The sequence below is a fragment of the Acipenser ruthenus genome, unplaced genomic scaffold (assembly GCF_902713425.1).
Source record: "Acipenser ruthenus unplaced genomic scaffold, fAciRut3.2 maternal haplotype, whole genome shotgun sequence".
Taxonomy (NCBI): Eukaryota; Metazoa; Chordata; class Actinopteri; order Acipenseriformes; family Acipenseridae; genus Acipenser; species Acipenser ruthenus.
Window position 1 is genome coordinate 77,138 of NW_026707920.1, and position 26,821 is coordinate 103,958.

General features: G+C 46.9%; 2 protein-coding genes across 2 annotated transcripts in view; both read right to left on the minus strand.

The window, feature by feature from the left end:
- Positions 1-1,667: 1,667 nt before the first annotated feature.
- LOC117968745 (peptidyl-prolyl cis-trans isomerase-like) lies at positions 1,668-8,183 on the minus strand. The gene is made up of 5 exons (XM_059019524.1): positions 8,021-8,183; positions 3,499-3,529; positions 3,060-3,148; positions 2,529-2,701; positions 1,668-2,110 (listed from the first exon to the last, which is right to left on the minus strand). Exons 1-5 carry the CDS (start codon positions 8,087-8,089, stop codon positions 1,978-1,980), a joined length of 495 nt encoding a protein of 164 aa, XP_058875507.1. The 5' UTR covers positions 8,090-8,183; the 3' UTR covers positions 1,668-1,977.
- Positions 8,184-10,946: 2,763 nt separating this feature from the next.
- The window catches only part of LOC117397790 (zinc finger MIZ domain-containing protein 2), a 37,487-nt gene continuing 21,612 nt past the window's right edge, over positions 10,947-26,821 (minus strand). Inside the window, 17 exon segments of the mRNA XM_059019523.1 lie at positions 10,947-12,788; positions 14,240-14,482; positions 14,747-14,910; positions 15,376-15,614; positions 17,020-17,088; positions 17,523-17,590; positions 17,848-18,005; positions 18,738-18,843; positions 18,974-19,184; positions 19,769-19,910; positions 20,523-20,700; positions 21,096-21,182; positions 22,129-22,314; positions 22,640-22,900; positions 23,531-23,671; positions 23,673-23,724; positions 25,818-26,014. Coding sequence (XP_058875506.1) covers positions 12,681-12,788; positions 14,240-14,482; positions 14,747-14,910; positions 15,376-15,614; positions 17,020-17,088; positions 17,523-17,590; positions 17,848-18,005; positions 18,738-18,843; positions 18,974-19,184; positions 19,769-19,910; positions 20,523-20,700; positions 21,096-21,182; positions 22,129-22,314; positions 22,640-22,900; positions 23,531-23,671; positions 23,673-23,724; positions 25,818-26,014 — 2,610 coding nt within the window. The 3' untranslated portion in view covers positions 10,947-12,680.

Consider the following 26,821-nt stretch of genomic DNA (forward strand, 5'->3'; position numbering starts at 1 on the left):
GACGGGTGGATGGATGGACGGACGGACGGGTGGACGGACAGACAGACGGACAGGAGGATGGACGGACGGACAGACGGGTGGATGGACGGACGGACAGACAGACGGACGGACGGGTGGATGGACAGACGGACGGACGGACGGGTGGACGGACAGACAGACAGACGGGCGGGTGGATGGACGGACAGACAGACAGACGGGTAGATGGACGGACGGACGAACAGGCTTGGCTAATTAGATTGATTATAAGCTGGCTGGCAGTGCCTCATGTATTATATAAATTTATGATTGAAAAGTACGGAAATGGTTGAGATTACCGACAATTTTTTTTCTTACAATTTGTAAACTCAAGCGACAAAACAGTAACACTCAGTTACAAAATATATCTATATATAACCTCCACACGCAGGGGATAGTTATAAATGTGTTCTTTTTTTGTTTTGCAAAGTGCATTTTTTCACTTCATATTTTGTAAATGTAATGTTTTTTTTTGTTTTATATTGTACTGGTTACCTTACATCTCCTTTTTTCATACTTGTATTTATTTGGGTGGCTTCCTTATATATATATATATACACACACACACACATATATATATATATACTGATGGAGTAACACAAAGTACGTGTAGAAATTATAGTTAAAAAAAAAATGAAAGGACCAAGGCTGGTTTCACAGACCCTGATCAGCCCTAACCCTAAACGAGCCTGATGTTATTTTTGATAACCCCAGGATCGAGCTGATCAAGGTATGACACTAGCCGTTAACACCCCCCCTCCCGATTCACTTTGAAACTTTGCAGGGAGATGAAAAGTTTCCATCACCCAGCGAGGAAGGAAAGCCACGCCCCGTGGAGCTATGACATCACTCCCTGTACTTCTCCACATATTCCCCAGACCTGGAGGAGGGGGGGGGGTGAAGCACTGCTCCGCATTGGTGTATTAAACTAATGCAAAGACTGGGGTTCAGTGATGTCAGTTAATATTGAAATGATCAGGAGCCAGGAGTTTGAGCAGGGTTACAAACTCACACTAGCCCTGCTGCTGCTGCACCCAGTCCTGGGGTTCAGAACTCCCCTCCATGAAATCTATTAGGCATGTCATATGCAGACAGGCTAAAATAAATGAATCTATTCAGTCTGGAACAAACAAGACTACGCAGTGAACCAATTCAAGCAGTCACACTCCTAAAAGGTATAGACAATGTCGACCCAGGGGACTTTTTCGACCTGAAAAAAAAGAAACAAGGACCAGGGGTCACAAATGGAGATTAGATAAAGGGGCATACAGAACAGAAAATAGGAGGCACTTTTTTTACACAGAGAATTGTGAGGGTGTGGAACCAACTCCCCAGTAATGTTGTTGAAGCCGACACCCTGGGATCCTTCTAGAAGCTGCTTGATGAGATTCTGGGATCAATAAGCTACTAACAACCAAACGAGCAAGATGGGCCGAATGGCCTCCTCTAGTTTGGAAACTTGTTATTAATATTGAAATGATCAGAAGCCAGGAGTTTGAGCAGGGTTACAAACTCACACTAGCCCTGCTGCTGCTGCTGCTGCTGCACCCAGTCCTGAGGTTCAGAGCTCCCCTCAGTGAAGTCTAGTATTAATATTGAAGTGATCAGGAGCCAGGAGTTTGAGCAGGGTTAGAAAGAAGACACACGCACTGTTCGGTTTGTCATCTGATCTTTAATTCTTTTCCATGTAAGTTGTTTGTTTCTTTTATACACAATCTGGAGTCCGACCCAAAGAAGCCCGTCGAGTATTCATGGAAAAAAAAATAAAAAATAAAATAATGACGACTCCTGGTAGAACGCAGCAACATCACCTAACTGAATAGAAAAAAAACAAAACATGAAGACTGGAGGGGGGTGGGATATCTTAAAAGAAACCCGCAGTGAACGACGTGGCTGTGCTGCGTGCTGGAATTGTGGGTGGTCCCGCGCAGTGGGGGGGTGGGGGGGTTTGGGTCAGGGGTCTCAGAGCTGGCCGCAGTCCGCCACGGTGACCTTGCGAGAGGTCTTGCCACTGGAAGAGCCGTAGCCTTCCACCTTCTTGATGATATCCATTCCCTCCACAACCTGACCGAACACCACATGCTTCCCATCCAGCCTGAGAGGGAGAGACACACAGACAGACAGAGAGAGAGAGACAGAGAGAGAGAGAGAGATGGAAATCAGACTCCTATTGCACAGCAGTGTCAGCCAGTCCAGGTTTTACTAGCAGCTTGATCAGCCCCAGTGTGTCTAGCTAACAAGCTCAGGTGTGTCTGATTATTAAACTCACAGTGAAACCAGGAATGGATCACACTGCTGTGCAATGGAAGGCTTATTCCCAGCCCTGCGATAATAAATGGATTATTATAATAATAATAAATAATAAAGGGATGGGAATCAGACTCCTATTGCACAGCAGTGTCACCCCGTCCAGGTTTCCCTAGCAGCTTGTTTCTCCCCGTGTACACAGGCAGTAATCCCAGGCATGGTTCAGGGCACAGTGCGGGGGGGGGGGGGGGGGCGGGGGGGCTCACCAGGCGGTCTTGGCGGTGCAGACGAAGAACTGGGAGCCGTTGGTGTTAGGGCCTGCGTTGGCCATGGACAGGATCCCGGGGCCAGTGTGCTTCAGGCTGAAGTTCTCATCCTGGAACTTGTTGCCGTAGATAGACTTGCCGCCAGTCCCGTTGTGGTTGGTGAAGTCGCCGCCCTGGTGGGGAGAGGAAGAACCAGTTTCACAGCAGGTTTCTCCATTTAAATAGGTTTTAATTTTTTATATGTATATATAGAGATTATTACATGTGTATGTTTGTTATATATATATATATATATATATATTACTTGCTTGGGTTTGATACTGGGCAGCAGTGTGCAGTAGTGGTTAGTGGCATGGAGCAGAATGAAGCTGCAGACAGAGCCAGCAACGTTTTGTTACTGAAATACCGTTTGGACTCCCCCCCCCCCCCCCCCCCCCCGCCCCAGCGTATGAATTCAATACAGATGGACGTAGATGCACGCAAACGCAGTAAAATCAAAGCAGTGGCTGTTGTGTTCCGTCTCCTCAGTACCTGGCACATGAAGTCAGGGATCACTCTGTGGAAGCAGGAGCCCTTGTAGCCAAAACCCTTCTCCCCAGTGCACAGAGCACGGAAATTTTCTATAAAAAAAAATACACACGTGAGACTTCACCAGACACACACATATATATAACAAACATGAATCATAAAAATTAAACTTTACAGCAAGCATGGAGTAGTGGTCAGGGCTCTGGACTCTTGACCGGAGGGTCGTGGGTTCAATCCCAGGTGGGGGGCACTGCTGCTGTACCCTTGAGCAAGGTACTTTACCTAGATTGCTCCAGTAAAAACCCAACTGTATAAATGGGGAATTGTATGTAAAAATAATGTGATATCTTGTAACAATTGCAAGTCGCCCTGGATAAGGGCGTCTAAGAAATAAATAATTGCGATATATAATTATCATGCAAACATATCGAACAGATCTTACCAGCAGTCTTCGGTACAACATCAGACCGGAGCTGAAAAACAAAACAGAAAAAAAAAAAAGACAGCAAGTTAGGTGTTGCTTCTCATGAATTATTTGTCAGACGTCTTTATTCCAGGCGACTCTCACAGGTGTTCCAGGGCAGTACAGGGTTACAATGCAAGCTTCATATTTAAACAGTGTAGTTTACAGTCAGTGCAAATAATAACACTACTGGAATACAATATGAACTAGGATGCAGCCAGTTAGGATCACAGCAAGTTATATCTACAGTGACAGTGCATAATGTTTTGAAATCATGAGAGATCTTGAAGAGTCTATTTTTAGAGGGTGAAATGCTGTGAAAACACGTCTAATTTCACTGCGAGGGGAGAAATAACCCTGAGATCAGCGACTCCTGCACCTGACAGGTCCCCTGCCACGCCTCCTCATGAGGAGAGACAGCTGCAGAAGAGAGGGAAGAGAGGAGAGGAGGAGGAGGAATAACCCCGAGAGCAGCGACTCCTGCACCCGACAGGTCCCCTGCCACGCCTCCTCATGAGGAGAGACAGCTGCAGAAGAGAGGGAAGAGAGGAGGAGGAGGAGGAGGAGGGGGGGGGGACCCAAGTGAGCTTATAACAGCTATGGACTAAAGAACTGCATCATCTAGAATTAAGAGACAGACAGAGAGAGACAGAGACAGACAGAGAGAGAGAGAGAGAGAGACACACAGACAGACAGAGAAAGACGGAGAGAGACACACAGACAGAGAGAGAGAGAGAGAGAGACGGACAGAGACAGACAGACACAGACAGAGAGACAGCGACAGACAGACAGAGAGAGCCTATATCTATCTATTTATCTATATATTGGTGCTGGGACATATCTGAACGAATATTTTGGCCTGTATTCGGATTCAAAAAAATCAGATGTTCATATTCAATACAAAATGTCAAATACCTGCCACTTACTGTCTCAAGAATTTGCGCAACATTTATTAAATAAAATTATGAAAGAGCGCTCCGCGTAACACGAGAAATATTTCTCAAACAAACGCAGGCTCAACACAGACGCTCTTGAGCCTCTATAAAAGTTTTAGGAAGGCAAAAAGTAAACAAACCGGATTATGTGAGCGTTACGGAAAGCCAGCTGGGCCAAAAAAAAAAAAAAAAAACTGCGCTGTGCTGCTTTAGGGCGAGACAGTAACCAGGCAAGCAAGTCTTTCTGAAACGCCTCACGTCACCAGCACCCTGAAAACACGGTGCCGGGATTTATACAGACAATTAGATACTGTGCTGTGACTTGTGTGGAATGTAATAAAACAACAACCAAAAACGGACCCCGCCACGCCCTTCACAACATCATTCGGGTGTTTTAATTGAAGCGTTTTTAAAAGTTACAATTCCAGTTTTCGTTTCCTCGTTCAAGCTACAAAAATAAAACTGGTTCCTTCATGAACTCGTCGCGGTTTACCGTTAAACTGAAACGGCATGGAATGAAAAAACATGAGAAATAATGCATTGCCAGCTTCATACTATTTATTTAGGGAATAAACAAAACCACGTTTAACTTGAACTGCTATTTATCATCCTTAGTTTTGTTGTTAATTCACTGGGTAAAGAGTCCGACAACGTGTTTTTTACTCATGGATACATTTCCACTTCTAAAAGGCGCACACACGGGGCCCCCTGCTATGCAATCCATCTAAAAATCAGCTCTAAAAACAATAGGGTGCCTACAGAGTTAAGTATTAGCTGTGTGTATATATATCCTGCACTGTACTCCACTCCCAGGGTGAATATGCAGTATTTAGATTTTGAAAACGTGAAACTGTGACGCTGTGTCCGCCATTTTGGCTCAAGGGCTCCACAGTTTACTGCACAAAGCAGATCACACTAGAGCCGCCACGACACCGGTTTCTCAAATCTTAAAACACAACGGCAGGTCAATCTGGACCGCAGCAAAACGCCTTTTATTTGAACCCCTACTTGCTGACCATCAGCGCCTCCTTTCACCCGTTGACTTAAAACGGCCACCATCCAGCTGTTGTTCTGCAAGTCGCACTGGATAAGGGCGTCTGCGAACAGACAATATTTAAAAATTCTTAAATTGTTATGATCACGTTCATTGCAAACCGCAGAACAACCCTGCCTCAATAAAGTGTGTGATAACCCCACCCGCGCCTGATGCTGGTATTTTTCCCCCACACACACACAGCCAACATCCCCCACAGTACTTTCAAAACCAGGGTGTGGCGATTATGTATTGCTTTTAAAAACACACACCCTGCGATTTAAGGCAGAAAATTTCTCTTCTGCCGGAACTGCCGCTCCGAATGTGATCCGCCCGGGGGCGTTCCAAATGGGAGGGGCTACCGACACCCACGTTCTGTGCCCCGCCCCTCACCTTTGCGAGATTGCACAACACCTGCATTTTAAAAATTAATGACTCTTTATAAAACGGTTAAAACTATCTGCATATCCCCGTGCACCGATCTCGCATTTATTTTTAAAATATAACCCGATTTTAAAAATAGCTTTTTTTCCCCAGCATTGATGCAATTAGACTGCGATCATTGGTAAAAGACAGCTCGTTAAATTATACACACAGCAATTTATTCAGCACGGACACCGACAAACGAATTGGGGGGGGGGGGGGGGGGGGAATTAATGTAGTAATTGACAAAACTGAACACTCGGCGTTTATCCTGTTGGAATCGGATTCTCCTCGGACAGGAGACCAGTTTGCTGTATTTATTTTATTTTTAATTCTCTTTAAAAACCAGAAGACTGTCGTCGAGTCGTGCCAAGCCACACCTTTTAATTGGCGCGGCGTGCATTTGCAAGGACACCTTATTTGGGTACGCATGGAGTATTTTAAGATTTTAAAAAGGTAAGCGTTTTACACAGGCAAGAACCCCCTCCTAAACCAATACGTCATACGTTTCTTGACGCACGCCGGCTGCCGCTGCACGCAGCGTGGTCCGCAGTACCGACTGCAGCAGCAATGCGGACCGCTTGTTTGCAGCGGTTTTATAAAACGGGTACCACCCGAACCGATCGTGCAGCATTAGACAAAATTATATACATCTATGTAGTTACAAAGCATTGCCTGCAGTTGAAATGCATCAGTTTTAATATCACGTTCAGTGGAATAAAATTACGCATCCTACCCCGGCGCTTCGATTGGGTCTAGATTTATATATAAGGATTAATGTACAATATAATATAAAGCTTGCCTCCCTTCCTCGCCCACGTGTTGATCAGCTAAACAAAGAGGCGCGCCCTGCCGGGGACGCGCAGCGCGCACACGCTTAAACAGAACGCTGGTTTATATAGGAATTAAATACAGAAAAGTGTGCGGTTTACACACGATGTGTGTCTCTCCTTGCAAATTGCATGAATTAGCGACTGAATAAAAGCTATAATTAAGCAAAGCGTGGCCCAGCCTTGCATCCAGACAGGAGCAATAAATATGGGGGATAAAAATGCCGATACTTCCGCTGGAAAAGCGACATCCACGTCGCACCCTCGCATCGATGGTGCGTTAACTTGTTTCAACAAAATATTGCGAAATTCTTATTTTTTAAACGAAGGCATTAACGCGATGCATCATAAATGCGGCATATTTCTACAGTCAGCCGGAGAAAAAGGACAACACCCGACTTCCGATCATTATACAAAAAAAATAATCATAAAACTAAGATACAATTTATCTCCGCCGTCCCTCGCTTTACACAACGACTTCGTTTATTTATAGCACGCGGTTAGTTCTGCAATAGTTCGCTGCGGCGCAGTCCCTCTCTCGCACGCAATCAAATATATAAATTATTAAAATCCATGAGATCTCTACATCTACCCCAAAATGGCCTCTCGATTCTCCGACTCGCAAGATGACAATGAAATGGCGGCAGTAACACAGACCAAGGAAAATCAGACTTTCTCGTGAAAAATGCACACGCGTGTTTTTTCCCCCCACACCAACTTTACACTAATTATATACCCAAATCACTCATTTAATTACATGCAATTCTTTACCGATACACATAACCTGCCATTAGTAGTTTTTTTTTCAAAACCGTGCCCCAAAACGTGGCCTAACAACTCCACGCAAAACCGATACTTTTGCACAAGCGTTTCTTTCAAATACTGTACAGCTTAAAAAAACACGCAGCTCTGCACCAAGCAGCTTCTATTTGAATCTGACCGATGCACGCCCGTGTGTCGCTATAAATAACTGGACAAAACAAAACGCGTCTAACGGTAAGCAATGCAATCGGCAGCGTGTTTAACTATCACTTTGAAAACCGTCTCGAACATAAAAAACGTTGCTTTTAAAAAAAAAACCAACCATTTATCGTTGAATTATTATGTTTACACCTATTGTACAGATTTGAGTATTTTAGTTATTTATCGGCCGATGCAGCAGGAGGCATACCGGCAATTTGTTAAATAAAGCAAAGCCAATACAATGCAATATTATCTTTACATTCCTCGTTTTTAGACTTGCGTTTTCCAAAAAATGTTATATTTACAACTGCGATTACCTCCATAATAACTCTGCCGATGACCTGGCCGTCAATTGCCATGTCGAAGAAGACCCTAGGTAAAGCCATCGCGTCGGATTTGACTCGCTTGGTCTCGGTGCTAAAGCGTGCTGAATCAACCTCGTCCTACCCGGCTCAGGTTTGGAACGAAAAAGGTTTCGAATCCTGTGGACACGCTTTTATACCGCGGCAAGGCACCCGCAGGGAGCGCCCCAGCCAATAGAAGGGCCAGGAATATCGAATGACACCAGAGCGGACCAATAAAAAGGCGAGCCGCCCGCATTTTTTTTTAAAAACGATAGGGGTGTGGTCATAGCAGAGGGGCGTAATCGACAACGAACGTGGCCAGTAAGCAAGAGATTTGGAACGCTTTGCCGGGAATTCTAATCCAATTAGGTGTCAGAAAGCAGTAATGGGCGGCGCTTGTAAACCGCCCACCCCCTCCCCGTATACAGAAGGTAATGAAACTGTGTCGCTCTGTCCGCCACGTTGGATCTGGAGCTCTATAGTTGACTTCACAAAGCAGACCGTGTTAGAGCCGCTATGGGGCCAGTTTCTCAATAGTCTTAACCCCACGGTAAATGCAGACGTTTTTTTTTCAATTCATGTAGTCTGGCTTTTATAACTTAATATTGGTTTAATAATGCAAGAATATACAGTCATTTATAATGGTGCAATCGGGCCGGCTCAAACTGGCAGTATTATTATTATTATTATTATTAGGGTTCCAGGCTGGCTTGGGAAGCCGGTTGTTATTGTAAAGATGTTTTTAATTTTTTAATTTTTATTTTATTTTATTATTGTCCTTTTTCCTCCCAAAACTTTAAACAGCTCCAATCAACCAACCAAATAACCAAACAGCATGAAACTCGGCAGGTATCATCCCGTGTAGCTTACAGTTCAGATGCAAAAAACTAACAAACAAACAAACAAACAAACAAAAACATTGACGCATTTTTTTGGGAAAGCCTTTTAAAATCTTCTCCTTGGAAAGCGGTGAACCGATTGATCTGAAACCTGGACTTTGTAACAGACAGCGCTCGCCCATTTAAACGTGAAACACGACCTTATTCAGGTCGGGTGTAGAATTACACTGCTAGCCTTGTGACACCCTCGGAAATGAAGGACTACGCCTCACAGTAACCTGAGACGGACCGCATCTGCACCCGGCTCCATAGCACCGTCACTGCTTCAAAACCTATGCAAGCCTTGAGCAAGACCTCTCGACCGCGCCTTTCCAGTTTAACCCGTTCCAGCAGCGCCCCCAGGTGGTCGTCAGGTGTAATTGCACTTCAGGTTTGGTGTGCGCGTCTGCTCTCGGAGGACTCTGTTACAGTGACGTCAGAAATGTCGTTCTCTCCCTGTCTCTCTGATTGCGTACTGAGAGTTAATTTTAAAAAAAAACAAAAAAACACACACCTGAGCTTGTTACCTGTACACACTGTGGCTAATCAAGCTCCTAGTCTAACCTGGAGTGGGCAAAACTGCTATGCAATAGGAGTCTTATATCAATCCCTATTGTAAATTATGAAATGTTTGGAAAGTAGACTCGCAATCCACAGCAGTTTGAACCATTCCTGGTTTCACTGAGAGACACAGCTGAGCTTGTTACCAGATTATCATCCTACACAAGGGTCCCGCTCCAATAATGCCTTTATCTTCAGGGTATATATATGTAAATAAAAATAGGATAGCAGTGTGAAATAGTGGTCAGGGCTCTGGACTCTTGACCGGAGGGTCGTGGGTTCAATCCCAGGTGGGGGGACACTGCTGCTGTACCCTTGAGCAAAGTACTTTACCTGGATTGCTCCAGTAAAAAACCCAACTGTATAAATGGGGAATTGTATGTAAAAATAATGCGATATCTTGTAACAATTGTAAGTTGCCCTGGATAAGGGTGTCTGCTAAGAAATAAATAAGTGTTCTTGTATTGTTTGTTTCTGAGTCTGCTCGACTCGGGTCTCTCTCTGTATTAGTGCTGCATGGCCCTGCCTGGGGCACGAAGCGAAAAATAAATACAAATACATTGAAATTCCAGCAAACAATTCTGCTGTCACTGTAATGGTAATTCTTATTGATTTGTTGTGCATTTTCTTCTGTGTTTAAATCAAGCCTGGATTTTTTATATATATTTATATATATATGAGGCTGTGTGGTCCAGTGGTTAAAGAAAAGGGCTTGTAACCAGGAGGTCCCCGGTTCAAATCCCACCTCAGCCACTGACTCATTGTGTGACCCTGAGCAAGTCACTTAACCTCCTTGTGCTCCGTCTTTCGGGTGAGACGTAGTTGTAAGTGAATCTGCAGCTGATGCATAGTTCACACACCCTAGTCTCTGTAAGTCACCTTGGATAAAGGCGTCTGCTAAATAAACAAATAATAATAATAATAATAATAATAATAATAATAATAATATATATATATATTGAAGTGAGCACAGCTGAGCCCGTTACAAACAGACACCAGAAGGTTTTTAGTTTTGTTTTTTTACACCAATTATCTTTAATAATAAAAAAGAGGAGTATGACACACACTTTATATATATATTATATATATATATATATACCTTGAAATGACACACACTAGCATAGTCCTCCAGCATGTCCACTAAACCACGCCCCTCTAGAGATCCTCCTCATCATCCTCATCATCCACACTGTGAATCAGGGAGAGTCACAGGCAGCCCTAATGCTTCATTTAGAAGGGCAGCAGTTATAAATAATGAAAGTCATTTTACAAGAAACAGGCGAGCTTGTCACTGCCATTCTAAACGTGTGCGTGTCGGTGTGCGTGCGTCAGTCAGTTTGCGTGCCTGTGTTTGTGTGTCAGTGCATCTGTGTGTGTGTGCGTGTCAGTGCCAGTGTGCATGTCAGTGTGTATCTGTGTGTGTGCGTGTCAGTGCGTATCTCTGTGTGTGTGCGTGTCAGTGCGTATCTCTGTGTGCGTGCGTGTCAGTGCGTATCTCTGTGTGCGTGCGTGTCAGTGCGTATCTCTGTGTGCGTGCGTGTCAGTGCGTATCTCTGTGTGTCGGTGTGTATCTGTGTGCGTGCGTGTCAGTGCGTATCTCTGTGTGTCGGTGTGTATCTGTGTGCGTGCGTGTCAGTGCGTATCTCTGTGTGTCAGTGTGTATCTGTGTGTGTGCGTGTCAGTGCGTATCTCTGTGTGCGTGCGTGTCAGTGCGTATCTCTGTGTGCGTGCGTGTCAGTGCGTATCTCTGTGTGTCGGTGTGTATCTGTGTGCGTGCGTGTCAGTGCGTATCTCTGTGTGTCAGTGTGTATCTGTGTGTGTGCGTGTCAGTGCATATCTCTGTGTGCGTGTGTGCGTGTCAGTGCGTATCTCTCTGTGTGTGTGTGTGCGTGTAGGATTGCAATAGTGTTTATTCCAATTCAATATTTACAAGGAGCAAACACATTGTGCTTTTTTTTCTTTTGGGATTTCCACTTTCTTAAAAAATAATAATAATAATAATAAACTTCACCTTTTAATTTCAATATCTTTTCATTCTCTCCAATGCAGAGACAAATCTTTTTTTTTTATATATCAAACACCATAGATCCAACACTTAGCTTGCTTTGTACAGCATCAGAGGATGAGAACAGCGTTAATGTCCATTCTGCAACAAAATCTACCATTACAAGTACATTTTGAAGGGGGGGGGGGGGGGCTTATCAGTCTCTTTTCATTGTCGACCAACTACAGAAACCCACGAGGGTCAAAATGCACAACTCAAAATGCACAACTCTGTGGTCCCAAGACACTGCAGAGGAATGACCTCACCAGCAAAAACAAAACAACAAGGCCGCCACAAGCACCCCGGCTCCTTTTTAAAATGCTGTTATAATAAATAAAAACGGTCCGAGAGTCATTTAAAAATTCATCTGCGCGTCCTTTTAGATACAAGATCGAAAAAAAAAAAAAAAAGTTAAAAATAATAATAAAAAAAAAAAAAGACACCCGAAGCCGTCCACTGCCCCCTACTGTCCAGCACCAGGTACTGCACCTCGCACCCTGGCTCAAGCTGCGAGGGGCCGGGGCTGGGGTGAACCCCGGTCTCCTCGATTCATTCTTAAAATCCATTCCCAATTCATCAATTCCAAACCCATCACTGATCACAATCGATGGTCCACATTATTTCTCGAATAGAATTTAAAAGTTTATTTAAAAAAAAAAAAAGTGGGTTATTTTTGATTTTTTACTTTGAGATTTATAATTCCTAGGCTTCCTCCATCCCTCCCTCCTCAATTTAACTTCACTTCCAGAACTGCAGAACTCTCAGTAAGACCACACGCACTGTGCTCTCAGTGCTGGGTGCCTACGCTGGCCGCAGGGGAATCTGGGAGATGGAGTTTCTCTGTCAGTTCTCACAGAGACAGACAGGAGCTGTGGATATCCGCTTTAGCCCTCAGCAGTGGTGCGCTCTGGGACTTGTAGTTCCTGTGTTGTCTATAGGTGGGCTCTGGATATTGTGGTCTCCTGGATGCTGGGAGTTGCCTGTCTGTAGGCGTGTTGTGCAATGGACGCTGGGAGTTGTAGTTCCTCTGTAGGCATGGCCATTGGGAGTTGTAGTTCCTCTATTGTCTGTAGGCGTGCTGTGCAGTGGACGCTGGGAGTTGTAGTTCCTCTGTAGACATGCTGCGCAGTGGCTGCTGGGAGTTGTAGTCCTAATTGTTCTCAAACAGCGAGAGCAGGTCCTCGCTGCTGTTGCTGGGCAGGTCGGGGGGGCCGAGGTACGAGAGGAGCTCATCGGGATTCGTCAGCTCCGGCAGCAACTAGAGAGGGAACGAGGGAGAGAGAGAGAGAGAGAGAGGGAACAAGGGAGGGAGAGAGAGAGGGAACGAGGGAGGGGAGAGAGAGGGGGAACGAGGGAGAGAAGAGAGGGGGAGGGAACGAGGGAGAAGAGAGGGGGAGGGAACGAGGGGGAGAGGGAACGAGGGGGAGAGGGGGAGAGGGAGGGAACGAGGGAACGAGAGAGAAAGAAAGAAGAGGAATTAGCACAAGCAGAGTCAAAATCATTCTAAAAGCCCACAAACTAGTCTTAAATAATTCTTAAACTGGCAAATCTCTCGGGACCGTTTCAAAGTCTGGATGGTGCAGAGACCAGAGCACTCTAACAACCGAGCAACCTGACAAGAACGAGAAAAACAACCATGCTATTAATAATAATAATAATAATAATAATAATAATAATAACGCTAATAATAGCAATGCTAACAGTATCAATGCTAATTATCCCCCAAGCAGCTCTGCAGTGGGGTGCAATGCAACACCAACTCCAAGTACCTGCTGTTCCTCACAGCACCTGGAACTCTGAACTGCTTCTTCATTTTTAAATTCTAGTTGTAGTTTGCATTTGTATTCTGGTTCCTTTGCTTTGCCTTCGCCTCCTACAGCTCCGGGTTTACTTGCTAAACAACCTTAAAAGAAGGACTGACTGACTGACTGAACGTTATAAAATCACAGGAACGCTCACCAGCTGCACAGCAGTCAGGCAACAGGTGGCGGGACTGAGCTTTCCTCTCTCATTCCCCGACGCCAAACCCTGTGTGTGTGTGTGTGTGTCTGTCTCTCTGTGTGTTTCTCTCTCTCTCTGTGTGTGTGTGTGTGTGTGTGTGTGTGTGTGTGTGTCTCTCTCTCTCTCTCTCTCTGTGTGCGCATGCGTGTGTCACTGGGTGGGCGTGTCTGCCACCTGCTCTTCCTCATCTCAACCTGCAGCGGGTCTCTCTTGCTGTCTTATAAAAACTGCCATGGAAGCCTGTTGCCTTCCGTCAGTCACACTGCTACATCAGCAACAGCTTCATTGTTTCTACCTATTTTTAGATAGACCTGTACCATCAGTGGAGCTCTCTTTCCTACAGACCTCCATACAGCTCTGCAGTGTTGAGTTCTCTTTCCTATAGACCTCCATTCAGCTCTGCAGTGTTGAGCTCTTTCCTATAGAGCTCTATACAGCTCTGCAGTGTTGAGATCTCTTTCCTATAGACCTCCATACAGCTCTGCAGTGTTGAGAGGGGAGATCTCTTTCCTATAGAGCTCTATACAGCTCTGCAGTGTTGAGATCTCTTTCCTATAGAGCTCTATACAGCTCTGCAGTGTGGAATGCAGTTCTCTGCTTCACACTAACCCTATATAATTAGTTATAGCAGACTGTCTTTCTGCACTAATTAAAGGTAAGACTGATTGAATGATTTGGGTTTTTTTTTTGGGGGGGGGAGTTGCTTACATCGAGGGACGGCTCAGGCACCTCTCCCGCCCCCCCCATTCCAGGCCCTGGTCCAAAGGACCCCTCGGAATGCCCGTGGGGGCCCGTCCCCCCGGCAACCTGCTGCAGCCGGGCATTCTGGGAAGGGTTACGGGAGTGGAGGGGCGGGGCCTGGTTGCCAAGGTGAGGGTTGCCTTGGAGACCCTGGTGGTGCTGCTGCTGCAAAGCATTGTGGGACTGATCCATCCTCCCAGGGTGAGACATCTGAGGAGAGGAGAGGAGAGATTTAATGTGAAGCAGAAATACAATCCATCCTGTATTTGATTTTATCCTAAGATACTGTAGGCTGGATTTCAAACACTGCACTGTCCGTCAGTATCCTCTATTGTGATAAAGTGAAAGAAACAAAGAGAGAGAGAAAGAAAGGGAGTAAAAGAAAGAAAAATGGCAAGTCCATCCCTCACTGTCCTGCCCTGTCCCTCACTGTCCTGTCCTGTCCCTCACTGCCCTGTCCTGTACTGTACTGACCTGTCCAGGCATGGTGTGGCTCCCAGGTTTCTCAGTGGTCAGCAGGCCACTGGGCAGGTCGGACTGATAGGAGAGGGGGGGCGGCCCAGGGGCGAACTCCCCCAGAGGCAGGGGGGCGCCGGGGGGGAAGTCGGTGAAGCCGGGCTGGCTGGGGTACCCCGAGTCTGCAGGGAGCGAGAGGGGAGTCAGAGAGAGTCAGAACTGAGGAGCACTCAAACACTGAAACAAACTGAATACACACACTGAGGCCGAGAAAGACTTCCACTGGAAACGCGTGCCACTGAATCTACACTGAAGACGCTGAGAAAGACTTCTAGTGGAAACGTTTGCCATTGAATTTACACTGAAGACGCTGAGAAAGACTTCTAGTGGAAACGTTTGCCACTGAATCTACACTGAAGACGCTGAGAAAGACTTCTAGTGGAAACGTTTGCCATTGAATTTACACTGAAGACGCTGAGAAAGACTTCTAGTGGAAACATTTGCCATTGAATTTACACTGAAGACACTGAGAAAGACTTCTAGTGGAAACGTTTGTCATTGAATTTACACTGAAGACGCTGAGAGACTATATAAAGAGCCCCTGTATAACGCAGCTCCTCTCAACGCGTATTAAAGCCTCCTCTCACTCTGGCCAGGGTAGTCCGGTGTAGCTCCGCTGCCCCCTGCGGGCAGCCCAGGGTACGGCGAGGATCCGGGTCCGAGCGCGGCGATCATCTCCATGACGTTGGGCAGGATCATGTGACTCGGGCTCATGGTGCGGCAGCACTTCGGCGCCGGCCCGTCCGGGTCCTCCTTGATATCGGGCTTGATCGGAACCGGTTTCCAGCTGCAGGCCGGGTCGATAGTGATCTCCTCGAAGTCAGAGCTGCAGAGAGACGAGACGTTAACACTGAATCCATCGCCATGATGAATGAGAGATCCATTAGCCTGATCAATACAATAGAGATCCATCACCCTGACCAATACCACAGAGATCCCTCACACTGATCAATACTACAGAGATCCATCACCCTGATCAATACCATAGAGACCCATCACCCTGATCAACACCAGAGATCCCTCACCCTGATCAACACCAGAGATCCCTCACCCTGATCAACACCAGAGATCCATCACCATGATCAATAAGAGATCCCTCACCCTGATCAATACCATAGAGAGCCATCACCCTGATCAATACCATAGAGAGCCATCACCCTGATCAACACCATAGAGAGCCATCACCCTGATCAACATCATAGAGAGCCATCACCCTGATCAACACCATAGAGAGCCATCACCCTGATCAAAACCACAGAGATCCATCACCCTGATCAAAACCACAGAGATCCATCACCCTGATCAACACCATAGAGACCCATCACCCTGATCAACACCATAGAGAGCCATCACCCTGATCAAAACCACAGAGATCCATCACCCTGATCAATACCATAGAGACCCATCACCCTGATCAACACTGCAGGGGTCAATCACGTTAATGGATTTAAACAGACATGAGTGAGTGTGGGCCCCACGGCATCACAAGCCTGGAAGCAGCTCCACTGTTTGTTTTCAAACACACTTTCCCTGACAAAGTTAAACGTGCCAGATGGTTGGGAAGACGTCTCTCCCGAGCAAAACCACCACATCCTGGCACAGCGCTTCGGACAAAAACCTACAGGACTCGGGACCTTTCATTGAACATCAATGCGAATCAAAAGAAACTACAAAATATTACAAACAAATAAAATAAAAAACACAGTCTACCGGAAGCCACAATAGCAGTACAGTGGCATTTCGTGTTTAGATTTAGATAGGTCACATATTTCTTCACGTCAGTTTTTCTGTTAAGTATCTGGAAAGCTACAGAGCGGTGTGCGATTCAATGTGTTTACGTCACATTATTCAGCAGCTTTCATTCCACTTCATGAAGCACAGAGAGTTCATTCCATGCAGAGGGTGATGCAGTTTTTAGAAGCTCTATGCAATTCAGTGTGGCAGCAGTGTGGAGTAGTGGTTAGGGCTCTGGACTCTTGACCGGAGGGTCGTGGGTTCAATCCCAGGTGGGGGACACTGCTGCTGTACCCTTGAGCAAGGTACTTTACCTAGATTGCTCCAGTAAAAACCCAACTGTATAAATGGGTAATTGTATGTAAAAATAATGTGATATCTTGTAACAATTGTAAGTCGTCCTGGATAAGGGCGTCAGCTAAGAAATAAATAATAATAATAATAATAATAATAATAATAATAATAATAATAATAATAATAATAATAATAATTCTTACTTCTGGATGTAAATAAGGATTCCCAGCATGTACTGGTCCACTTCCAGTCCTTCCAATAAAGCCGTTTTACTGGAAGAGAGAAAAAAAAAAAAAAGTTAGTTTATGTGGGAGGGGCCCTGGGACAGGGTAAGCAGGGTCGCTAACCCAAACCAGATCTCCTGCTCCGCCCCTCCTGCTCTGCACTGGACTCTCCTGACCTCAGCACCACGTCACTGGATCCTCAGCTGATGCGCTATCCTTGAACTATTGCACTGCTAACATGTCACTGTAGATATAACTTGCTGTGATCCTAACTGGCTGCATCCTAGTTCATATTGTATTCTAGTAGTGTTATTATTATTTGCACTGACTGTAAACTGCACTGTTTAAAATATGAAGCTTGCCTGATTTCTGTCTGGTGATGAAGGCACTGTATGAAATATATTCTCGTTGAAAACTACAGTGTTTATTTATTTAGTTATTTATTATTTTAATAAAACCAGTATATAAAATGTTTCGCTTACTTGCACACAGGACAACGCCACGTTCCTCTCTCACAGTTCAGCTGCAGGTAGGACTCCAGATCAAAACACTGCGAGAGGAGAGAGAGCGAGAGGAGAGGAGAGAGAGAGAGAGAGAGAGGAGCAGAGGGGAGATGAGAGAGGGGAGAGAGAGGAGAGAGGAGAGTAGAGAGAGAGACAGGCAGGTTATTATCACACAGCTCACAGCACACACACAAACACACACCTGAGCTTGTTCCTCATACACACACTGTGGCTAATCAAGCTTCTAATAAAGCCTGGAGGAACGGGCGACGCTGCAGAGCAATCGGAGCCCCGTCTCTCTCACCTGTATGTGCCGGCAGTCATGTCCCCGGGCTGGCAGCTGGATTCTGCGGAAGGTGATGGGACACTTCAGAGACACCTTGATGGCCGTCTGCTCCACCCCGTCCTCCCCATTGAGACCGGGCGTCCCCGGGATCGTCCCGTTACTGAAGTTCCGCTTGACTGGGGGGGTGGGGGAGAGGTTAGCTTCTCAGTGACACAGGCTAGTCAGTGTGTGTGTGTGTGTGTGTGTGTGTATATGTATAGTAATGCAATCTCTTACTCTTGGTGATGGTGTGTGCAGTGCGTGCAGTGTGTCTCTTACTCTTGGTGATGCAGTGCGTCTCTTACTCTTGGTGATGCAGTGCGTGCAGTGTGTCTCTTACTCTTGGTGATGCAGTGTGTGCAGTGTGTCTCTTACTCTTGGTGATGCAGTGTGTGCAGTGCGTGCAGTGTGTCTCTTACTCTTGGTGATGCAGTGTGTGCAGTGCGTGCAGTGTGTCTCTTACTCTTGGTGATGCAGTGTGTGCAGTGCGTCTCTTACTCTTGGTGATGCAGTGTGTGCAGTGCGTGCAGTGTGTCTCTTACTCTTGGTGATGCAGTGCGTGCAGTGTGTCTCTTACTCTTGGTGATGCAGTGTGTCTCTTACTCTTGGTGATGCAGTGTGTGCAGTGTGACTCACTCTTGGTGATGCAGTGTCTCTTACTCTTGGTGATGCAGTGTGTGCAGTGTGTCTCTTACTCTTGGTGATGCAGTGTGTGCAGTGCGTGCAGTGTGTCTCTTACTCTTGGTGATGCAGTATGTGCAGTGCGTGCAGTGTGTCTCTTACTCTTGGTGATGCAGTGCGTGCAGTGTGTGTAGTGTGTCTTACTCTTGGTGATGCAGTGTGTGCAGTGCGTGCAGTGTGTCTCTTACTCTTGGTGATGCAGTGCTCGGCAGGCAGCAGACGTTTCTTCATTAACCCCTGCAGCACCGAGCGGACGGAGGGCCTGTGAACCAGCTGCAGCACGAAGAGGTGAGACTGCGAGAGGAGAGGAGAGGAGGAGTGGAGAGAGAGAGAGAGAGAGAGAGAGAGAGAGAGAGAGAGTCAGTACCCCAGCACTCCAGCAGTTCAGTAACAGTGGCTGCTTGATCAGCAGAGCTGGACTCACACAGCAGCAGGCGGTGACGGTGATCTGGATGGTGTTCCGGCCCGGCTGGCACACCTGCTTCAGGTACAGCGGCTTGTGGGAGGTCTTGTTGTCTCCGCGCTCGATGGACAGGGGCGTGGCGTTCACGCTCACCTGCACCGATGACGGCCAGTTCGTGTTCATCTGCCGGTCCTCGTGGTGATAGCACTTGAACTGCAGCTCCAGATCCGGCCTGCAGGGGGCGAGAGAGAGACAATGAACACGAAACTGGAACTCAGATCATTCTCTGACAAGCGTTTTGACTGGAAAACTAGAAGACGCTTAAGACACAGAGACTTCTAATGGAAACGTTTGCCATTGAATTTACACTGAAGACGCTGAGAAAGACTTCTAGTGGAAATGTTTGCCATTGAATTTACACTGAAGATGCCGAGAAAGACTTCTAGTGGAAACGTGTGCCATTGAATTGACACTGAGAAAGACTTCTAGTGGAAATGTTTGCCATTGAATTTACACTGAAGACGCTGAGAGAGACTTCTAGTGGAAACGTTTGCCATTGAATTTACACTGAAGACGCTGAGAAAGACTTCTAGTGGAAACGTGTGCCATTGAATTTACACTGAAGACGCTGAGAGAGACTTCTAGTGGAAACGTTTGCCATTGAATTTACACTGAAGACGCTGAGAAAGACTTCTAGTGGAAACGTTTGACAATGAATTCCCTGAAAGCCTGGTTCAGGGGTTCACTGGTTCAAGGGGTACAGTGGTTCACTGGTTCAGGGGTACAGTGATGCAGGGGTTCCTCTCGGCTCCTCACCTCAGCATGAGTGTTTTGTACACGGAGTCTCGGAGCTGGAACACGTGGTTGCTCACGGCCAGGTTGTGCTCCAATCGAAAGGGCTCGAGCACCACGCCATCCCGCACGGGGAAGGTCAACCGCAGGTCATCGCTAGGGTTACCTGGGGGGGGGGACGACAAATTATTATTATAATGTTTTGTTTCTTTACATTCTCCCCTCCGGTCGCTGTGTGTGTGTAACTGGACCAGCTTCAGGTTCCTATCTGGGTATCTATTTTATAATGCAGGCATCTTTGGGTCTGGGGGGGGGGGGGGGGGGGGGTCGCCCCCCCCCTTGAACTCCATAGAGTTCATGCACAAATGTTTAGAGAGGAATGTGCTAAAAATAAACAAATTAGAATAATTAGGACCAGGATGATTACTCTGTACTTAACTGTGTGTGCAAAACCACCAACAGTGTGTGTGTGTGCGTGCGTGCGTGCATGTGTGTGGGCAGGGTCTCTGGTGTTGATCGGGCTGATTCCCCGTTCAGAGTGAATTAAGAAACAGCTGCTTAGGTTTGAGATGATCGCTGCATCCCTTCAGACTGTGTGGAGATTAGAGACCCACACAAACCCCAGCAGCTGTCTCTTCTTCACTCAAATGAATTAGCTTGAACCCAGGTCTGGCAAACCGCCCCAGTTTCACACTGGGAGCCAGTGGAAGCGGCAGGCTGGTTTCTGCCCTGGGTTCGACAGTAGAAAGTGAATCCTGCCCGCAGTCCCGCGTCTCACCTGAAGGTGGCGGCGGAGGCGGCAGCGCGTTGATGTTGGGCTTGAGGTCGGGCAGGAAGGGCGACTTCACATCCTGTCCGGGGGACATGTAGGGAGCCATATTGCTTCCTGGGGTCATGGGCGGAGTGGGGTTCCCTGGGAGGGGAGAACTGGGGTACCCCGGCATCGCACGACCAGGCTGGGGGAGAGAGAGGGAGAGAGAGGGAGAGAGAGAGAGAGAGAGAGAGAGAGAGAGAGAGAGAGAGAGCGAGAGAGAAAGTAAGGAAAGAGAGAAAAAGAAACAGAAGGTAAGAAAGATAGACAGAGAAAGACAGATAGACAGAAAGAAAGAAAACGATAGAAAGAGAAAAACAAACAGACAGAGAGAGAGCAAGAAAGGAGAGTGCGAGAGGTCATCTATTTAAAAAAAACAGTGTCTGTGGTCTAGATGAGTTCAATTATTCATTGGTAAGTTTCATTAAATATAAATATAAACATATTATATAATCCACACACACACACACACACACACTGACACACGCGCACGCACGCACGCACGCCCCTCTATCTGGTGCAGGCAGTGCGTTCTCTTACCCCGCTGGCTGGCTGCTGGGTGAAGCTGCTGTACCCTCCTCCTCCCCCTGCCAGGCTGCCTCCCTGTCCATTGAAGTGATCAGCTGACTGCGGGAGCACAGCGCAGTTATCATCACATCACATTAAGAACATAAGAAAGTTTCCAAACGAGAGGAGGCCCCATTCAGCCCATCTTGCTCGTTTGGTTGTTAGTAGCTTATTGATCCCAGAATCTCATCAAGCAGCTTCTTGAAGGATCCCAGGGTGTCAGCTTCAACAACATTGTTGTTTCTCCTTCTTTTAATTCTGTCTATATCACAGGGTGCTGCAAAAACACAGTATTTTACATACAATTCCCCATTTATACAGTTGGGTTTTTACTGGAGCAATCTCAGTAAAGTACCTTGCTCAAGGGTACAGCAGCAGTGTCCCCCACCTGGGATTGAACCCACGACCCTCCGGTCAAGAGTCCAGAGCCCTAACCGCTACTCCACACTGCTGATCCTAAAAAACACTTAATAAATAACAAACTCTGGAGCGGTTTGAGAGCTCAGCATTATATTTAGTTTTACCAAACCAACACATGCAGACAACTCAGGCCTGTGACAAAGGCAGCGGTGTGGAGTAGTGGTTAGGGCTCTGGACTCTTGACTGGAGGGTCGTGGGTTCAATCCCAGGTGGGGGACACTGCTGCTGTACCCTTGAGCAAGGTACTTTACCAAGATTGCTCCAGTAAAAACCCAACTGTATAAATGGGTAAGTTTATGTAAAAATAATGCGATATCTTGTAAGGATTGTAAGTCGCCCTGGATAAAGGCGTCTGCTAATAAATAAATAATAATAATAATAATAATAATAATAATAAAGACTTTCAATTATTATTCAGCAGATGCTTTTTATCCAAAGCGACTCACAGAGACTAGGGGGGTGAACTCTGCTTCATCAACAACTGCTGCTGCTGCTTCTGCTGCAGAGTCACCTCCAATAGGAGCTCGTTTGTTCTGTGCACAGACGGCTCAGTCGCCCCGCGGCGCTGCGGAGTTGTGGGACTCACCTTGTAGTACTGCGCGGGGTTCGGGGGACCGGGCTGATACTGCCCCTGCTGCAGGGGGATCCTGTGACCGGGGTAGGAGGGGGAGGGGGCTGAGCGCTGGGGGGGGGTGCTGTGGTACTGCACTGGCTGGCTGGGGTACGGCACGGCATTGCCAGGGCCAGCGCCATACTGAGGAGCGGGGTACCCCTGGGGGAGGGAGAAAAACATATTAAAACACGGTTTCTTTTTATGTGTAAGCTGTACTCATACTGTGTGTTTATCTATCTCTCTCTCTCTATATACACACACACACACACACACACACACACACACACACACACACACACACACACAATCTAATCTCCCCTCCTCAGTGCTGTAGGTCCTCTTGAGCCCCTGCTGTCCGCGGGGGCCCATCTGCTGATTATAGTATAAAATATGTGTGTGTGTGTGTGTGTGTGTGTGTGTGTGTGTAGTGTTTGCATCTCAGTGCCTCTCTCTCTCTCTGTGTCTCTCCCTCTCCCTCTCTCACCTCAGTGCTGTAGGTCCTCTTGAGCCCCTGCTGTCCGCGGGGACCCATCTGCTGGCCCTGGGGGGGCCCCGGGTAGCCGGGGTGCTGGGGGAGCCGCTGCCCCTGAGCCGCTGCGTACATGGGCCCCATCGAGGGGGGGCGGGAGGGGCCCATGCCCATGGCAGCCATGCCAGCGTGGCCCATCCCCCCCGCCATGCCTGGGGGCCCCCGGGGCCCGGAGTGAGGCATGAACTGACTGCTGTAAGAGGAGGGGCCGCCCATCTGAGAGAGAGAGAGAGAGAGAGAGAGAGAGAGAGAGAGAGAGAGAGAGAGAGAGAGAGAGAGAGAGAGAGAGAGAGAGAGAGAGAGAGAGAGAGAGAGAGAGAGAGAGAGAGAGAGAGAGAGAGAGAGAGAGAGAGAGAGAGAGAGATTACTAGGATTTGTATGTATTTACAGGGTTTTTTATTTATTTATTTTTTTTATATAAAAAGACCTGTGTGTTTGTTTTAATTTATTTTAACAGATGTCTTTATCCAAGGCGACTTACAGAGACTAGGGTGTGTGAACTATGCATCAGCTGCAGAGTCACTTACAACTACGTCTCACCAGAAAAACGGAGCACAAGGAGGTTAAGTGACTTGCTCAGGGTCACACAATGAGTCAGTGGCCGAGGTGGGATTTGAACCCGGGACCTCCTGGTAACAAGCCCTTTTCTTTAACCACTGGACCACACAGCCTCCCACCAGCTGCAATGGCATTGACTGACCAGCAGAGGGAGACAGAGCAGCATGATGTCCCGTGCTGTGCTGTGCTGTGCTGCGCTGCAGTTCTCTGCCCTGTGCAGTGCTGTGTGTGATTGTGTGCAGTGCATTGTAATGTACTGTTCTGTATTGCACCCGGTCCGGGACTCACCGGCCCGTACTGGCCCAGCTCCTGGTTCTGTTTCTCCTGCAGCGCGGCGACCGTTGCCGTGGCAGTGGCGGTTGCCGTGGCCGCTGCTGCTGCTACTGCCGCGGCGGCGGCCGCCTGCGTGAAGTCCGAGGGGGGGGCGGGACCCGTGCTGCTGGTGACCCATCGAGCCGGGGCCACTGGGACCCCCGGGGTAACTGAGGAGGGAGAGGGAGAGGGAGAGGGAGAGAGAGAGAGGTCTTTGATTATTATTTATTTATATTTATCATTAACAGTACTATTTTCCTATCAATTTTATCACTTTTTTTACTGTACTTTATAGATCAGTTTATTTATATTATATATATATATATATATATATATATACATATATATACACACACACAGACGTGCTCAAATTTGTTGGTACCCTTACAGCTCATTGAAATAATGCTTCATTCCTCCTGAAAAGTGATGAAATTGAAAGCTATTTTATCATGTATACTTGCATGCCTTTGGTATGTCATAGAATAAAGCAAAGAAGCTGTGAAAAGAGATGAATTATTGCTTATTCTACAAAGATATTCTAAATTGGCCTGGACACATTTGTTGGTACCCCTTAGAAAAGATAATAAATAATTGGATTATAGTGATATTTCAAACTAATTAGTTTCTTTAAATTAGTATCACACATGTCTCCAATCTTGTAATCAGTCATTCAGCCTATTTAAATGGAGAAAAGTAGTCACTGTGCTGTTTGGTATCATTGTGTGCACCACACTGAACATGGACCAGAGAAAGCAAAGGAGAGAGTTATCTGAGGAGATCAGAAAGAAAATAATAGACAAGCATGGTAAAGGTAAAGGCTACAAGACCATCTCCAAGCAGCTTGATGTTCCTGTGACAACAGTTGCAAATATTATTAAGACGTTTAAGGTCCATGGAACTGTAGCCAACCTCCCTGGGCGCGGCCGCAAGAGGAAAATCGACCCCAGATTGAACAGAAGGATAGTGCGAATGGTAGAAAAAGAACCAAGGATAACTGCCAAAGAGATACAAGCTGAACTCCAAGGTGAAGGTACGTCAGTTTCTGATCGCACCATCCGTCGCTTTTTGAGCGAAAGTGGGCTCCATGGAAGAAGACCCAGGAGGACTCCACTTTTGAAAGAAAAACTAAGCCAGACTGGAATTTGCTAAAATGCATATTGACAAGCCACAATCCTTCTGGGAGAATGTCCTTTGGACAGACAAGTCAAAACTGGAGCTTTTTGGCAAGTCACATCAGCTCTATGTTCACAGACGAAAAAATGAAGCTTTCAAAGAAAAGAACACCATACCTACAGTGAAACATGGAGGAGGCTCGGTTATGTTTTGGGGCTGCTTTGCTGCGCCTGGCACAGGGTGCCTTGAATCTGTGCAGGGCACAATGAAATCTCAAGACTATCAAGGCATTCTGGAGCGAAACGTACTGCCCAGTGTCAGAAAGCTCTGTCTCAGTCACAGGTCATGGGTCCTCCAACAGGATAATGACCCAAAACACACAGCTAAAAACACCCAAGAATGGATAAGAACAAAACACTGGACTATTCTGAAGTGGCCTTCTATGAGTCCTGATCTGAATCCTATCGAACATCTATGGAAAGAGCTGAAACTTGCAGTCTGGAGAAGGCACCCATCAAACCTGAGACAGCTGGAGCAGTTTGCTCAGGAAGAGTGGGCCAAACTACCTGTTAACTGGTGCAGAAGTCTCATTGAGAGCTACAGAAAACGTTTGATTGCAGTGATTGCCTCTAAAGGTTGTGCAACAAAACATTAGGTTAGCGGTCCCATCATTTTTGTCCATGCCATTTTCATTTGTTTTATTATTTACAATATTATGTTGAATAAAAAATCAAAAGCAAAGTCTGATTTCTATTAAATATGGAATAAACAATGGTGGATGCCAATTACTTTTGTCAGTTTCAAGTTATTTCAGAGAAAATTGTGCATTCTTCGTTTTTTGTGGAGGGGTACCAACAAATTTGAGCACGTCTGTATATGTATGTATTTATGATGCATTGTATATATATGCATGTATGTATTGTATAATTGCTATTGTAAGTCATGCTAATATAAAGCACCATTGAATTCAATTGAATTGAGAGAGAGAAAGAGAGAAGAGAAGAGAGAGGGGGGGACAGAGAGAGAGGGAAAGAGACAGACACACACACACACAGACACAGACAGAGAATTAATGAAAGAAAGGACACAGAGAGAGACACACGCACACGCGCGCACACACACACACACACACAGAGTCTTTGCTGCTAACCTGCCTCCCCCATATCCCTGCGAGGTGGGGTACCCCCCCCGGCTGTACATGTTGTGCTGCAGGTACCCCTTGTTGGGCACGTGTTCGGGGTACCCCTGCTGACCCATGAACTGCGGGGAGTTCATTCCAGGGCTGCTGCCGGGCAGCATGTGACTGCCCCCCGAATTTCCACCCGGACCCATCGGGTTCCCCAGAACCTGCTGAGAGAGACGAGGTGAGGAGACGAGGGGAGGGGAGAGGAGAGGGAGAGGAGGGGAGAGGAGAGGGAGAGAGAGAGAGGAGGGGAGACGAGGAGAGGGGAGGGAGAGAGAGGAGAGGAAGGGAGAGGAGGAGAGAGAGAGAGAGAGAGAGAGAGAGAGAGAGAGAGAGAGAGAGAGAGGAGGAGAGAAGGAGAGTTTTAATGTCACTCCTGTTTTTGTACCATTTTTTAGGTGCAAAATACATGATGCATGAACTCTGCAAGCACCATCAACACACACACACACTGCAAGCACCATCAACACACACACACTGCAAGCACCATCAACACACACACACTGCAAGCACCATCAACACAGACACACTGCAAGCACCCTCAACACACACACTGCAAGCACCATCACCACACACACACTGCAAGCACCCTCACCACACAGACACTGCAAGCACCATCACCACTGACACTGCAAGCACCCTCAACACACACACTGCAAGCACCATCACCACTGACACTGCAAGCACCCTCACCACACACACACTGCAAGCACCATCAACACACACACACTGCAAGCACCCTCACCACACACACACTGCAAGCACCATCACCACTGACACTGCAAGCACCATCACCACTGACACTGCAAGCACCCTCACCACACACACTGCAAGCACCCTCACCACACACACACACTGCAAGCACCATCACCACACAGACACTGCAAGCACCCTCACCACAGACACACTGCAAGCACCCTCAACACACACACTGCAAGCACCATCACCACACACACACTGCAAGCACCCTC